The sequence below is a fragment of the Phytophthora infestans genome, genomic scaffold (genome assembly GCF_000142945.1).
Source record: "Phytophthora infestans T30-4 supercont1.24 genomic scaffold, whole genome shotgun sequence".
In the NCBI taxonomy this organism is placed as follows: domain Eukaryota; phylum Oomycota; class Peronosporomycetes; order Peronosporales; family Peronosporaceae; genus Phytophthora; species Phytophthora infestans.
The window spans coordinates 126,961-143,429 of NW_003303735.1; the positions used below are offsets into that span (position 1 = coordinate 126,961).

Here is a 16,469-nt window from a genome sequence, read left to right on the forward strand (position 1 = left end):
AGGCACAGTAACACGATGCCAAAGTATCGAGAACAGCAGTGACTCAATGCATGGGTGCTGGTTACCGTGACACACACCCATTGGATACATTGCCGGATATACACGGACATATCAAATAGCACGTTGAGCTGTTAGGTAGACAGCGAAAGTACTTCATCTAATGTACATGAGCTACTTATCGATTCAAGGCTAAGATATCTACGATCTGATAATTTGTCTACAGCCATGTGACTTCGTATGTTCGCCACACATATCGGAACCAGTAAATGTCAATCGGAAAGGATCCACGCCACTCGGTCAGGCCGTAGCTACGCAAATTAGTCAGTAAGTGAGTCAGCTTTACAAGTAAGATCAATGCATGCGGCAGATAGTGGAAAGACCTTCAGTAATATCATTAAGAGCTCAGCGGAACAATTTCATGTCATAATATTGATGTTTGTGGCGACCATCGGCAAAATTTACCTGTTCTAAAAGATGCTTCACGCGAGGAGCAGGTCAAACCTTGCTCTAATAGGCCGTCGCTATCGATGGTATGGTGTCAACTGCATAACGGCGATGACGTGACAAATGGTATTATGTTTGAGTAGATGTATATACTCCAGCTACACTGCCTATCTATGCAAATTTGGGATCGTCATTGATACTGACCCGTCTTCTGCACAGCATATATCACATTTGCAACCACGCGCGCCTCCGATTCGTGACATTTTGGGAGCTATGCGCTCAAATGAGATTATAGACAAAACCTTTCGGGTACGATGGTCCTCAACCTGCAGATCAAACCCTGGTCATATCTACGTCTGTCAGATGAAACGAAGGAGTATCTCTCGGTGGACAGCCTCGAAGAAGGCGCGGATGCAAATATCTTTGAGCAGAAGTTCTTGAACTCTCTTAACTTCTCCGGTATCCCTCCGCACAGGATTGTTCTGAAGGTTGGAACACCTATCATCATGATTAGAAACCTGAATAGCGACGCAGGACTTTGCAGCGGAACGCGGCTTCGGGTTGTGTCACTGCGCGAGAGAAGCAGCGAGGCCAGCATTATGTCCGGGCCGTTCAAGGGTAAGAAGGTGTTCATTCTTCGGATCGTCTTCTATAGTGAGGACGATGACAAGGAGTTCCCGTTCAAACTCAAGCGTAAGCAGTTCCTCGTGGTCCCATCGTTCGCGAGGACTATCAACAAGGTCCAAGGACAATCGATCCACCACGTGGGTATCTACTTGGAATCACCGGTCTTCGCACATGGGCACCTTTATGTGGCGTTGTCGAGAGTGACTTCAAGGAAGGCGATTAAGATTGCTGTGGATCCTGAGGCCATCGATGAGGCCGGGAACGTACACACTAACAATATTGTGTACAGAGAGATCTTTGGAATGCGGACTTGGTAGGTCACGTAATGCATATAATACATTTAGCTTTGATTTCGAAATGCTCACTAATCCGTCGCAGCGCAGCGGAGTCGGTCAGCCCACACTACACCAACCAACCATGCCCTAGCATCCACGGAGCGGGCACCCAGAGCGCTAGTCCCGCAATACAGAGGTGCTCTTAAAGTGTGAGCTCCCACATCAAAACACACTTTCCGAGAGCACTTCTGGCGGGACGGAAGGAATGCAGCAGTCGGTCTCACAAGAGCAAGGAGCCCAAGGCCAAGTACAAGGAGAGCTCAAGAACAAGATATCGAGACAAAAAACACTTTAAGAGCATGAGTGAGCTTTGCGCCTGTACACTTAAATAGCATAGCATCCGAATATACAGTTTTAGAACATTTTCGGAGCTGTCTGAGCCCCGTGAGGGGCTGGGTCACTCTCGGACACCCTGTTCATACTACTGACATGACCGGAAGGGCTGGACGGTATCGAACAGACCTGGGAAACCACTCAACAGGGATGAGGCAACAGCTTTGACGTACCCAAGAGGCAATAGCGCGATGCGGCATCTGAATTACCATGTACAGCTGCTTGGTCCACAGCAAGGAGTCAGCGGAGCCAGATGTGGGTGAGGTTGGACGCAAGATCATCATACCTCCGAAGCTTACAGGTGGATCCCGCTACATATACCAACGCTTCTTCGATGCCATGGCTATCGTCCGTGAAACAGGAGCCCCGAACCTGTTCATTACGATGACATGCAACCCGAACTGGCCTGAGATCAAGGAAAACTTACGCCGTGGAGAAAAAACATCCGACCGACCGGACATCGTGGCTCGCGTGTTCATGGAGAAACTAAAAGCTCTTAACAAGGATCTTGATGAGGGTGTACTGGCATTCAAGCCGCTCGAGTCCCTGTAGTGGAATATCAGAAGCGTGGTCTTCCCGATGCCCATATACTGCTTATCCTGCATCCGGAGGACAAGCCCACTACCAAGGAAGACGTCGATAAGCTGGTGTCCGCTGAGCTCCCGGATAAAGAGAAGTACCCCGAGCTGTACGATACGGTGATTTTCAATATGCTGCATGGACCCTGTGGTCAACAGAGCCCGAACTGCCCGTGCATGAAGAACGAAAGGTGTTCCAAGAAGTTTCCAAAGGCGCTCGCGGACGAAACGGTGATGACCCCCGACAAATACCCCACGTACAAGTGTGGTCGCCGTCCGGATGGAATTTTGTGCCATAAGGGGAAAGTATGGGACAACGCGACCATCAATCAATGGGTAGTCCCGTACAATCCGTTTCTGTCGCAGAAATACAACTGCCACATAAACGTCGAAGTTTGTGCCACGAACAAGGCCATCGAGTACATCTACAAGTACTACAAGGGCTCGGACATGACGACAATCACGATTAAAGGCGAAGAAATTCGGGCGAACGAAATTCTTCAGTATCTCCTCGGGAGGTATATATCTCCGGTAGAAGCTTGCATGCGGCTATTCATGCATCCAACACAAGGATCAACACATTCTGTTCTGATGCTACCTATCCATTTGGAAAGAATGAACATGGTTGCTTATCGCGACCAAGCGCCGGCCCCCCAGCTTCACAACTTGATTGACCGCGGGGACAGATCAATGCTGACGGCGTTTTTCAAGCTGTGCGCGCGTAATCCAGAAGCTACGGCCAATCTACTGTACAAGGATGGGCCGCGGAAGTACAGGTGGACGGAACACAAGATGTGGAAGCCATATACGAAGTACGTTGCTTCTCTGGGACGCTTGGTACACGTATCTCCGCAGGACCCGGAACGCTTCTACTTGCGACTTCGCCTGTGTAACCGACGCTCGCCTAAGTCACTTGCGGATCTTCGAACGGTTGATGGTACGGAACATCCTACATATCAGCAAGCAGCTTTGGCGCTTGGATATTTGGAGAATGACGACGAGTGGATACATTGCTTACGCGAAGCCGTCGAAGTCAAGATGCCGTACCAGCTACGCCAACGCTTCGGCAACATCGCAGAGCTCTTACAAAATACTGGTCTGTGAAGTCTACATTTATAGTAAAAAATATCTCTATTTGAGAAGTGTGCAGAGCTCTTACAAAATAAAGTGGTTACTGTGCCCGATTTACAGTACATACAACAGGTTTTGCGAAGCTAAATGTAAGAAATCAATCATCAACGCAGCTCGCCTGGTTGTTTGCATCCAATCAATGTGTTCCGTTCACGGCAGAAATGTTTACCTTACGTCCAATCGCGAGGGCGAGAGGCGGTCGGATCGTGCGACAGATCCAGTCAGTGTCGAAGGTCGACGGGTATTGTTCAATCATGGCGCGAGTTAATTGTGTCCGCGTTTTGGCTATTTGTGTAGTTTTGGCATATCTAGGTCGAGTCAGAAAGATAGGCGCAAGAAGGGACTGAAATGTATTAGACAGACCAAGTGTAGTCATGCGAAAAGGCAGGAAAAAGCAGCAAGAAAGGAAACGGACGGACTTATTGACAGACGGACGGACAGGCTGCAAGGGTAGAAGCGGTGCGATGGCGGATGCTGAGCGGACGACGAACGGACAAGACGAACTTCATTCTTGCTTTCTTTGGGGGCGGGGACTTATACTCGTCACCTGCAGCAGCTACGCGGAGCAACCGCGCGCCCAATGAAGCTGTCGCTGCGACAGGCGCAGTCACACCGGCGTCAATGACTCCTCTGCTCTCCAGCATTGATCCCATTAACGCTGCTCTGGAAGCTGCAGTGGCACATTCTCCACTGCCGACCGGTACAGTGCGTGTGTGCCACGCAACGGAAGACGAGTGGAACGCGTTTGCAGACAGCGAGGATCCAATCGCTCGACGCAACTATCTTGAATGGTTTCCTGACACGGAAGAGATTCACATCATCGAGTTTGCCGACGCTCCACACGAAAATTTACACTGCAGAGCTAAACGAATTTCGTGAGCGGCATGTCAACCGATGGCTCAAAGATCACTTGGCCGCCAAGAATTCTCAAGGGCGACGATGGTGTCCACATCTCAGTTATGGACCACGCCAAGCAACACCCGACTCGGTGCTTCCTCCGAACGTTTCAGACCAATGAAGAGTACAAATCCACCGACAGAGTTGCAGGAAGCCCTACAGGGAGCGCCATCCGTGGCGGAATACCAAGGATTCGACGTTTGTCAAACTGGATTGCCGTTCTTGGAGCGACGATTGGAAGTGGAGCCAGCTGCACGAGTGGATGGACGCGAGCATCATACAACTTGTATTCGGCATTCGCAAAGTTTGGATCGAACGACACACATAGCTCATATTCGACTCCTGGCATCGCGGCCCATATCGCAATCGCCTTCTGGTCGAGCTCTCCAGGTGCCATCCCCACTGCTGAGAAACTCCAATCTCAACCTTAATTGTCCGAAAGTCTGCAAATATGGGCAATGCGTTAATCAGACGTCCAGCAATCTCTTGCGCAGCAATTACCGAGTGATCTGATTTTAATTTTTATTTAAAATAAAAAATCATGAATTCTTGTGATGCCTGGAAAACCGGTTTTATACCGGATTTTATTGTGACATTACACAGCGACTCTAAGAGTGAAAGTTGCGTATTTGGTTTAAATACTCACAAATTGTTTTTTTAAAAAAACATACCAAGAGAAGGGCCGTCGTGTATGTCACATCTCTTGAATGTGTGGGTACGTGAGTATTATAAAATAGCCTTTTCTAGCCATTCCATATATTTTGCTTTTATGAAGGGGTCTGTTGTTTGTCGCCTTCAAACAGAATGTAGAAGTGAACTTATTTATATTATGTACTAGTAGTCATATGCATGACTACTGAAAGGTCGTCCGTTCTGCAACCACTAGCTGAAGTGTCGTCCGTTGTAAACTTCAAAGTGTTGCACTTGTACTAAAGCAAGTGCTGTTACCGCCGAGCTGAATCCTCAGCGGTTGCTGCACTTTTTAGCATTAGCAACAGCACTTCCCCCTTCGATGACGTAGTCGAAGTTCTTGAGCTCTACGCGATCTTGTAGTCGATTGTCTACTTGATCCGGAGCGCTTTACCCAGAGCTCCCACTTCGCTCTGCTTGTGGTTATTCCTGACAAAGGCTCGCACAGCCACGGGAACGTCTTGTAGCAGCATGTCTGCTGGATCTTAGAGAGTCCTCTTTATTACTCAGACCTCTCCGGCGCACATCAATTCCATGGCGATTTGCCTCCGAGTTGTAGCGCGCATTAAGCACCTTGTCCACAACGTGCCCTTAACTGTTGTGAGCAGCGTGCTTCAACACGTCATCACTCACGTTCAAAGAACTGTCTGCGTAAACCTTAAGACGGCTAGCATGAGCTTCACGTCCCTGCCCAGTGATGAGGTTCTCTATCACGAAAATCCAATTGGAGACCGTCCCTGTCACTTGTGCCGGTCTACACCAATTAACACGCAGTTGACTGCGTGTATGCTGCCAGACATCGGCGTACAGCACGTAGTCACCGATGTCGAACTGTGCCACAGCTGCTCCTAACTTTTTGTTGTGACTCATACGAGCTCCAGCTCGTACCTCGCGGTTCACTTGGTTTGTACAACGATGCATTTCATCAAGTACTTTGCGCAGATTTTTCACGTGGTCTTGCTTCGATGCCTGTATACTTTCCCGTATAGCCATTTCAGTCGGTCCTGGAAACGCGAGGTGATCGGTTGGAGACATTGCCGGTAGTCCCGTCATCGTCGCAATGGGGGCCACGCCTCCTAGCGATGGCGACGGTACGTTGTTGAGCACCATCTGCACGATCTCCACCACTCGTGGCCATTTCTGTGGCTGCATTCTCCATTTAGATACAAGGACACGGCAACAGCGGAGCGCTTCGCGCATCACCACTTCCACGGTGCCTTTTGACCACGGGCGTATTGCCGTTGTGAAGTGGTGGTGCGCACCTAATGCGTGTTGCAAGGTCTCAATGGTTTTGTTCTTGAAGTGTGTGCCCTGGTCGCTGACCCAGGTGCGACACACTCCGAACGAAGCAAACCACTTAAGCAAGCCGTTAAATGCTGTATCTGCGTCTGCTGTTGCACACGATAGCCGCCACACGTACTTGGACGCATCGTCCTTAATAACCAGGATGTAGGCTGACTCCCATGAACAAATAGTCCAAGTGGATGAGCTCGTTCGGGTGCTCTGCGTGCATTCCTTCGCCTAATACCCTAGGATGTGGTGGACCACCGCGTGTGCTCGCACACTGCAGACATCGTCGAGCAAAGAACTCAACATCTATGCTCATGCCCGTCCAGAAAAACTCGGCCCTCATCTTTTCCAGCGTCGTTGCCACTCCACGATGACCCGCGACCCAAAAATGACCAACCACACAAACACCAAGTTGCAGCTCGGTTGCTTTGTCCGGAATCCAAATTATGTTCTTTGTGTCCTTCCACATCCTATTTGCAGTAGATTGGACCGCGCCACTGGGAGGCGTCCCTGCGCCCTGAGTCGCCACGATGTCGGCCACCGTAGGCCACTGGAACGACTCATCGAGCTGTGGCGATAAAGGTAGCTCCACATAACCAATTGCGCACACGGTTTTGTGCGCGGATCCTAAACGTGATAGCAGGTCTGCCCACACGTTATCATACCCTGCAATGTCGTAGATCTCGTACTTATAGGCCATGAGAAGTAGTGACCACCTATGCAACGTATCTGCAGTGTATCGCGGCACCGACTTAGATACACTGTGGGTATCAAAAATGTAACGTAGGTTGCGGTGGTCGGTGTACAGGAGGAAACCATGCGGTCGATGCAGCAGAAAGTCTGCTCGCTGGCACGTTTCAATGATTGCATAGGCCTCTTTCTCCACAATGGCCCTCGCATCGCCGAACCGCTGAAAGTCCCGCTGAGCATCAACAATGGCTGATGTTCTTGCTCGCTTAGCGGTCTCATGGCATGATTCTGCGAAACTTGGGTTTTTGCAGCGCCCTAGTGCTCGTCACTGGCGTCAGTATACACACATAGTCTCTTCGTTGGGCGGAGTGTGCTAGCTGCAGCGCATGTTGCAGTGCTGTTTTGCAACGACGTAAAAAGTCTTCTTGTTCTGGTCCCCAGCCAACGTCACTCAACAGCACCTTTCAAACCTGCGGCCTAGTACGACCGCCTGCTTTTTCATACGTTTTCTCAATAAACTTCAGCAGTGGGTCGATCAGTTTATTATATGCTGGGAGTGACGTTCGCATCCAGTTCAGAGCACAAACGAACTGTTGCAGCTCTTGGCCTGTGGTGGGCAACTGAAGTTTCGTCAACGCCTTCACTCTAGCTGGATCATGCCGCACGCCGCCATTGGACACAATGCGACCGCACCACATTGCTTCCCGCAAGTAGAAAGATCACCTCTTGGAATTTTCCTTTAAGTCTTTATTTGCACAAATAATGAGCACCTTCTTCAGTAAGGCTAATATACCCTCATCAGTGTCATTGTAGCCCAGAAGGTCATAAATCCATATCAAAAGTCCATTGTTGAACACCTCGGAGAACATCTCCTGTACCGTAAATTACACGTATGCCACGCTGTTGGTGCCCCCCCCTCATGAGCACACGAGTCGAAGTAATCACTCCTTCCTCCGTCAAAATCGAATAGATGTCCTGAGAGAACGGAGCCATAGCAAATTGCCAAACCTTTGAAGCAATCTAGTGAAAAGAAATATGAAGATCCACGTTAGCGATCAAAAATGACTTCAAGAACAGCGATCAAAAATCCCTACAAGAACCGGCATCGGCCAGACAATTTGCTCCACACACGCATTGGGTCCCCTAACATCCACTGGCATTTGGTTGGCTCCAGCCTTAGGTTTGCTCACTACATGCGGTGGTGAGCACCACTCACTCGGAGGATTTCGGTAACACAGATCTGCAGCGATGAGCGCGTCAATGTGCCCCTTCATGAACTCTCGATGCGCTTGTGAGTATCGATGAGCACAGCATCGCACAGGAGTGACACCGGGTTTCAACGTAACCTCCATCGGCGGCATGTTCACAGGAGGATCACGGCCGATCACCAATCGAAACACGTCAATAAACTGCATCCGCATCTTAAGAAGTTCTTCTTCGACAAATTCGGCTGACGCTCCCAACCTACGAGCTTGCTCCACCTTATTTTAGAAGAATCTCCTATATCTGCTGACGTTCAGCTTTCTTATCATCATCAAATACCAAGAAACAGGTCTGGACCTCGTCTTCACTCATAAGAGTCTCTTCCTTTGTCGCTTCAGGCGTTAGCACAGCTGTATTGTACGCCAGTACGCTCGCGCCACAATTAGTAGTTTCTTCACCAACATCACTCATATCCCACACATACTGAGCTTGTTGAGAAGCGGCGAGTAATTTTTCCCGGGTTGTAGCCGAACCGCTCCATGATCAATCGAGACAGCAGTAAGTCATCAATCCGGGTGGTAGGTGCTGCTCCGTGACCCAACCAACCACGTTTCGCAACTCGAGCGGGCCACCTGGTGTCGAAAACTTTATAATGAATCTTGAATTTACTCTTTACAGCCACTGATATTCCCCGATACCAGTCACCGCAGTACTTTCCGGTAAAGCTTGACGAGCCATCCACTTTCCCTTTCTGGAGAACAGCGTCAGGAGCTTCGTCGTTACCACAGACACTTCCACCGCGCTATCCGGCGTGATATCTGCGTCTACTGCATCCATCACGACGCACGGGATTGCTGGTGAACATGGCCTGGCCACACTCATTATTGGAGCTGCCGCTTCAACACTTTTCTGCCGGTGCTTTTCTCGTGTAACTCTTTTGCTTCAGTGGGCTAGCGATGTTTGGGCACTGGATAACACCGTGCGTCTTATCTTCACACTTAAAACACTATTTGTCCGACTTAAAAGGTTTTTGAACGGTGTCTAACTTCGGCATCCCATCTCCTGCAGGTTCGCTGGACCGTTGTCCGCTGCATGTCGAAGTTTTGTTACCTGTACCACGTTCTCCCTGAGTTTTCTTTGAGTTGTTTCCAAATCCTGGATGCAATTAACCCTTGGCGCTAGTTTTGGCTTGCGCCGGTGGCGAGATGTGGGCTTCAAAGCGCATAAAGCCCTCCAGTTCACTTCGAGCCCACTTCAGGAAGACTTGTATATTTGCCTTAGTCTGCTTGCGCGTTTGACGCCCCAATTGGTCCTTCACAGCAGCTCTGAATGCTGGTGGACGCAAGGCCTCCACCAAGTATACAATCACTATCCACATCTACTTGCATCACATCCTCCATGTTCAACCTGTCGACTATCTCGCAGAATTCGGCCATGAGGCGAGAGAGTCGAGACTCCGCATCTTGTAATTCCACGTTCATACAGAGCATCTTCACCTCCTTATCCAGTGTCTTGTACGCAGTGTTGTCTGGTAGGCGTGCCGACAGAAAATAATCCCTCCGCTCCGCTTCGGTCACATCCTTCTCGTCTTTAACCTTAATTACCCAGCTAGAAAGTCCACGCGTGGGATCACCTTTGAGCCCACGCGTGGGATTTGAAGCATTGGTCAATTATAAAAAAAATAATGTATGGGATGGATTTATGCGTAAGTAGAATGCGCAATGACAGTCTCGGTTTGTCTTCAGCCCACACACGCCGAAGAACTGGTTTATGAGTGGGTCTGAGCAGCCAACGCAGTAAAATGATGCCTTTTTTTTCACAGACTCCACACTTTCGTTGAGCCCGTAAAGCAGCTCCACTAAGACGCTGGTATTGAGCTAAAGAGCTAAATGTTCGCAATGTGTGCGTCAGAAGGGTTTCTACTCCAGAAGAATTGGTACCACTACCAGGACGCGTTGGTCGCTGCATTGTGAAGTTGCTGAAGACTAGTTGGTGGGCCAACTGCGAGATGAACGAATTGAAAATTGCGATGGTCGACTCCAGGCAGCTTGCAGCAGTCAATTCGTATTGGTAAGCACGATAGGCGTCGGATACAATCATTCCAAAAAGGGTGGCAAATACACGATGATGTCACTGACCATGTTCGCTCCATCTCGATGCATCCTTGTCGTAGATGGTCGTGTACGTCAATAGCGGAAAATTTCGAAACGAACAGCTCGCCCATGTGAGGTCGTTGTATTCTACGCACGTACTGCAGTGTTTTAGCTTGACCACCGTCATCTAGAAGTTTATGACGTCGCCGAACGCTGTCTGTACCAGGAAGAGACGTACCGCGATTGGAAATAATGCATTTTGGCTTGTGGTCGGCCCAACAAAGTGCATACATTGGGCTGGCCTTTTGAAGTTTTGCTTTGTAGCATTCTGAATGAGCCGCTAGAAGGCCCAGTCGAAAACCAGTCTTTCATGTACTGTTTTGGATATCTCGCGAGGCTGTCTTAACCATTCCCATAAAGTATAGACCGCAAGGTGCCTCAAGCTGGACTAATGTTTTGACAGAAGAGAAGGCACTATCTGCAACAATGGTGCGCCCTGTCCCTTTGTACGGCCCCAAAAATCAAAGCACAATAGCCGTCAGCTGTAGCCTTCAACTCAGCACCAATACCCTCCGGCTTTCTCGGTATCTTCGTCTTATGGAGGATACCATCATGACAGTGCTTTGCTTCTCTACCTTGCCATGCACTCATACATTCGTCAATGCACATGATCTCACCTGGCGAAACTACTCCGCGTCGGCGATCATTAAAGCTGTTAGCAAGAAGCACGCATCGGCTTCCATGGGTCATCCGAGATCACGTCATCTGCAAACGACAATGCACCCGAAATGGGTTCAAATGTGTGACGTGATACACCAAAACGTTCCCCAAAATTGGGAGGGGCCCCAACAAAATCCTCAAGAATGTCTTTTTCCCAGTAGGTTCGTAGGGCACCTCGTCTAGGTTCTACTGCAATAGCGAGTCGGACTCCAAGAAACCGAAACAAGTCCCCTTCTGGTATTGTACGTTGACGACGGGCCGCCAACTTATCGTTTGTGTGTTTGATCGTACTCTGAATTGCCGACCACGGATACATTAAATAGAAGTATTTGATAAATGTTTTTCACCTAAATGCGTAAAACTTATTTGTGTATTCTACAGACAATGACAGATCGGTTTGATCAAGCTGCCGCACTGAGAGCAAAGATAAGTGATTACTTGAAGGTTGTGTTTGATTACACCATGTTGTGGTTGAACGTGCATTATCCACTTCGTTTGGTATGGCCGAGCGTTCTTCTCAGTCCAGCAGAAGATGAAAATTACCTCTGAGGAAACGTTTTACAGTTCAATGATTTCAAGAATGTTCGTCTCACGGGACCACAAACGATTCTGTTGGATAGCACCACAATGAGCTTGATTAAGTCCTACTTCGACTTCTTTGCTAATACACTTGGAGAGCAGCCAAGTAAGCTACTATGGAGCCTGTTCAATCAACAACCAGGTGAGTATGCTTATACGAATTTAAGCAATAGCTTTAGTCAAGTTATGTCGAAGCACTTCATGAAGTACAATGGAAAGCAAATGTCAATGAATATGATCCGACACATTGCTGAGTCTCGTTTGATTCAATTGCCAGCTTATGCTGAACTTGCCAATCGCGAGATGAACGAACTACACGCCAAACCACTGCACAGCACCATGGCTGCTAACATGAGCTACAACAAGATTGCAAACCGAGCGATGCTTCCGGAGTTTCATTTGAGCCAGACCATTCATACGATCACGCACCCAATCCTCCTGCAAAGCCCGCTACAGCTCCGCTAAGCAGACCTAAAGACCGTCGGGGGCGGATATTCCATGGTGCTTTCACATCTATTGGCAGCGACAAGACGCTTGAGATTGACATCTTTGAGGAATAATTTATTTGATATAACATACAAAGCAATCATGGAGCAAAAACAGAAAAGACCATACCGAAAAGCTGTTCAATTCCATGTGTAATTTCATGGACTCCAAGATTGCTTAAGAAGCGACAAATCTCAAGTTAATATAAAAAACAATGCTAGTATCTATTGGGATAGATAAACCATAAATACATATGAACCAGGGGGGGCCCGTTGTCACTAATGCTACAAAGTGCAGCAACCGCTGAGGTTTCAGCTCAGCGGTAACAGCACTTGCTTTAGCACAAGAGCAACGCCCGGCAGGGTGGGGTTAACGCTGCCGGATTGACAGACGCACAGATGCTGACCATCATCTGTTCGTTCTTACAATATAGTTGTTCTAGCAGTTTGTTGCCTTTTTGAATGTAAAAGCAATACCGATATCAACCAAAGTACGCATTGCTGTTAATCATTTTCGGTCCTTTAATACCCGGGTTATTGCTGGCAACGTATTCGCTAAACGCTCCAATAACATCCATGGGGTCTAAGGATTTTTCTTTACGTTGAACTGCTTTACTTTGCCCGTTTCGATGTACTGCTTAAAGAAGAACTCATTTTCCGCTTCTGAGATCTCTTCTGCGTAATCATATGAGTTATTGAATTCCTCCGTTACCAACATCGCAACTTACGACTTCAAGGAGGGCACAAGTCGTAAGTTACGACGTTACTGGGATCCCAAGATAGAAAATGGCTCGAACAAAGTGGATACGATACTTAAATCAAGTTTTTTTTGCTGCCAAAAAATATAAGCTAGAAGAGGTCAAAAAGGAAATGCCAAAGAAAGGGTGGGGGAAGGGGTAGATGTGCTGCAGTAATCTGGTCAGTCCGGACACTTGGATGAGTGGTCGAGGCTGGCGACTTGAAGCAGCGGTGTCTCATTCCAAAATTTGCCACAATGGCAAGAGTACTATCCAGTACGATAATCAGGCAGTCGGTAGTTCAAGACACGCTTATGGTTCGAGCGGTCGACTTCAAGCATCTGTGGCGACAGCTCCGTGGAGTGGCGAAGAGGCCATCAGGCTCCGGACTCGTGAAGGAGTGGACGTATACGTCACCGACCGGGATCTCGCTTGTCGGTACGTAACGCATGAACGAAGCACAACACAGGTATCGAAATAAATTGTTGTTTGTAGGCGAGAATGCAGTGGTGACGTTTGCGATCGAGTCGGGGCTTATTGGAGAAGAGAGTAGCGTGAGTGGGGGAGAGGCAAGTGTCGATGAGAGCTTGCCAGCGAGCGAGTCGGTGACGGCGTCGCAGATCGACACATCCATTGCGCCATCAGCCAACACAATACAAACGATGTTCGGATCGGAAAGCGGTTCCCAGTTGAATCGTCTGGACCAGGCAGATCACGAGCTGGTCGTCGGTGCCTTTCAGCGCCTCTTGCTGGGCGCCGAGTCTGACATCTCGGATAATGGTAACGCGAGCGACGGTGCCAGTGTGGATGATTATGAGAGTTGGAGGACGCTCCGGATGACTGCGTTGACGTAGCGGAGGACGACGTGACCATCATGGCGGATGGAGAAGTGTCGGACGCCTATGAGGATATCGATGCGAGCGGTAGTGACAACAGCGCTAATAGTGTATATAAGGTCATTGAGCGGCGCAAATATGCCGACGACTCACTGGAACCGGACGCAGATGTCGCCCTAATGGACGATGGCTTTGTGGAGGTGATGGGTGGAAAGCTTACCCTTGAAGATATCGACAAGAATGTGCTTCGGAAATTCTCGTGGAGTGCACCCTCGTCCGAGTTTGAACGTGGTTGTGAAGCATATGCACATCTGTCTACTGATTTTGCTACCCCTAGGTCAGAGATCCAAGCTATGCAGACTCGCCGATGCTCCTATTTTGCTATTATCTGCGAAAGTCGCTGTGGATTAGCATTACGAAGGAGACCAACCGCTACAAGCGACAAACTGCACACGCCAGAGCAAAACGAATTCGAATAAAACAACGGCAGCGTTATACTGCGACGATAGAGACTATCAAGCAGATTGAAAGGCATCTTTGGGCCGACCCTGCGAACCAAACGCATGCGATCTTAGAGGTAATGGAACGTTTAGTGACAAGAATGCTGAGCCCGATGACGCGGCGTTTCTCAGGACATTGGGCGATGGCCGATAATGGCGCACTATTAGCCGGTAACTTTGGCAAGTTCATGGATCACAACCGGTGCACTTCGATCCTTCGCAACTTTCACATCGTGAACAATGAGGCCCCGCGCGTTCGCGATAAGATGTGGAAGTTGAGACCGGATGTGGACGTGTTGCAGTCTCGTTTTCACTCGGGTTGGACACTTGGTAGCACGTTCTCCGTTGGTGAAGGCGCTCTACCGTCGGCATTGAAGCAAAACACAACACGGATATTCATGCCTGACAATCCCCACCGTTACGGAGCCGTATCGTTCATGGTGTGCGATTCCAAGAGTGCGTACTGTCATCGGTGCGGTTTGTAATGAAAATAATAAGTCGTAACGTTTGACATTAATTTCTTATTTGATTTGTTCCATGTCGTGACTTGCGACTACAGCTTTGAGGTGTACGTCGGGAAGCGAGATACAGACGATAGGGACCAACAAAAGGTCAAAAACAAGACGGGGGCAGCAGCAGTGATACGAAACATGAAGGCTGTTCTGAGTGGGGCATCGCTGGGATTTCGATTGGTTATAATCGACCGTTTCTATTCCTCGATACCGCTGGCCATATAGCTTCTATCGATGTCGGTCTACGTGCTAGGGACGATCATGATTAACCGGTTGGGGCTTGATAAGCAAGTCATTGAGAAACTCAAAACGAGACAGCGTGCGATAGAACGGGGATCCTTCGCGTTCTCGCGGTCAGATGCTATTCTGACCGTGATTGCCTGCCATTAGTGGGACAGGAAACCAGTACACTAGGTCCCACCATGGTAGAAGACTCAATCCATTAAAACATCAAAATGGTAGGACCGTCAGCATTTAAGTGCCCGAAGCTCATTACCGACTATCAACGACGGATGAGCGGAGTTGATGTCCATGATCGATTCCGCCTCCAGTCGTATTCGATTCAGACAGCGTTCCGATTCCAGAATTACTACAAATCACTGTTCATGGGCTTGATAGACATGGCACTGGTGAATGCATACCTCACACAGAAGGAGACGTATCGGCTCAAGCGACTCGTACCTAAAGACCGTGGAGACTGGTATATCCTCCTGCACAAACAACTACTGCAGCTCACGGCAGACGACCATGTCGACGCCTCTACCCCTACTCCTTCTCCTGTGGCGCGCGCCAGAAAGCGCCGCCGACTAATTGGTCACGTGCATGTGCAGTTTGACGACTGGGTAATCGTATCAGCCGTCCAGAAATGCCGTCAACGTTCCTGTAAAGTTTGCGCTCTTCTCCGCGGCAAGCGAAAGAAACCATTTCAGACCAATTACTACTGTAGAGACTGCTCACAGCCTGGTGCGAAGTGCTCCCTGTGCCCCAAGTCGCGGCATAATTACAGGGGTGCACGAAAGACATGCTACCAAATTTGGCATGAAGACTTCGAGAGTGAGGTTTCCATCCCAGCATCCCTCGGGAACCGCGTCGTCTTGCGGCGCTCAGGCAAGGTGGGTGCACGTAAGCCCACGCGACGAGAGCTGATTTGTCAAGATGGCGACGCTAATAATGAGGCGGAAGAGCTTGTAGACCAGGATGTTCTACAGTCAGCAATCGTATGAATGGATTAGGTAGCACTGCGTTTACTTGATATTCGTACATTTTTATGGATTGGCAAGGAAGGATCTGTTGCTAACAAAAAAATGTGCGTTGCAGTCTGAAAGTCGTAAGTTTTGGCTTTCCGAATTATATTTTGCTCACAATGTCGTAACTGTGACGGGGTCACACAGCACCTTGCGCTAGAGGAAGTTATCTTCCGAGAGTATACAAACTCTCAGTGAACGGCAGTTCACAGGTCCCCTCTTTAATTAAAGAGAGCGAAGTGACCTAAATAAGGTAGATTGTAAACTGAGTATATTTATAGGTAGGTTAAGTTTGAGGTTAATACAAACTATCAGTTACCTATAGTAATGCAATGTCATTTAACCAATGGTTGGTTTTGAATGACCTTGGTACCTTGTACCAAATATCCCGGAGTATGACATGTCATACTCCTGAAGTGTGAAGTGTCACACTTCATGTAACCAGGGTACACTTAGTGCTACGTACCCCGTTACATCCTCCCCCACTTAGGTTCGGTTTACCGACCAATCAAAATGAAGAGATGTTCGTCACAAACTCTCATTCT

The 16,469-nt window shown here is 48.7% G+C and overlaps 1 protein-coding gene across 1 annotated transcript; it reads left to right on the plus strand.

The window, feature by feature from the left end:
* Nucleotides 1-11,658: 11,658 nt before the first annotated feature.
* On the plus strand, nt 11,659-12,170 carry PITG_12070 (uncharacterized protein; the record flags this gene model as incomplete). Its single annotated transcript, XM_002900661.1, has 2 exons — nt 11,659-12,002; nt 12,077-12,170. 2 exons carry the CDS (start codon nt 11,659-11,661, stop codon nt 12,168-12,170), a joined length of 438 nt encoding a protein of 145 aa, XP_002900707.1.
* Nucleotides 12,171-16,469: the final 4,299 nt, after the last annotated feature.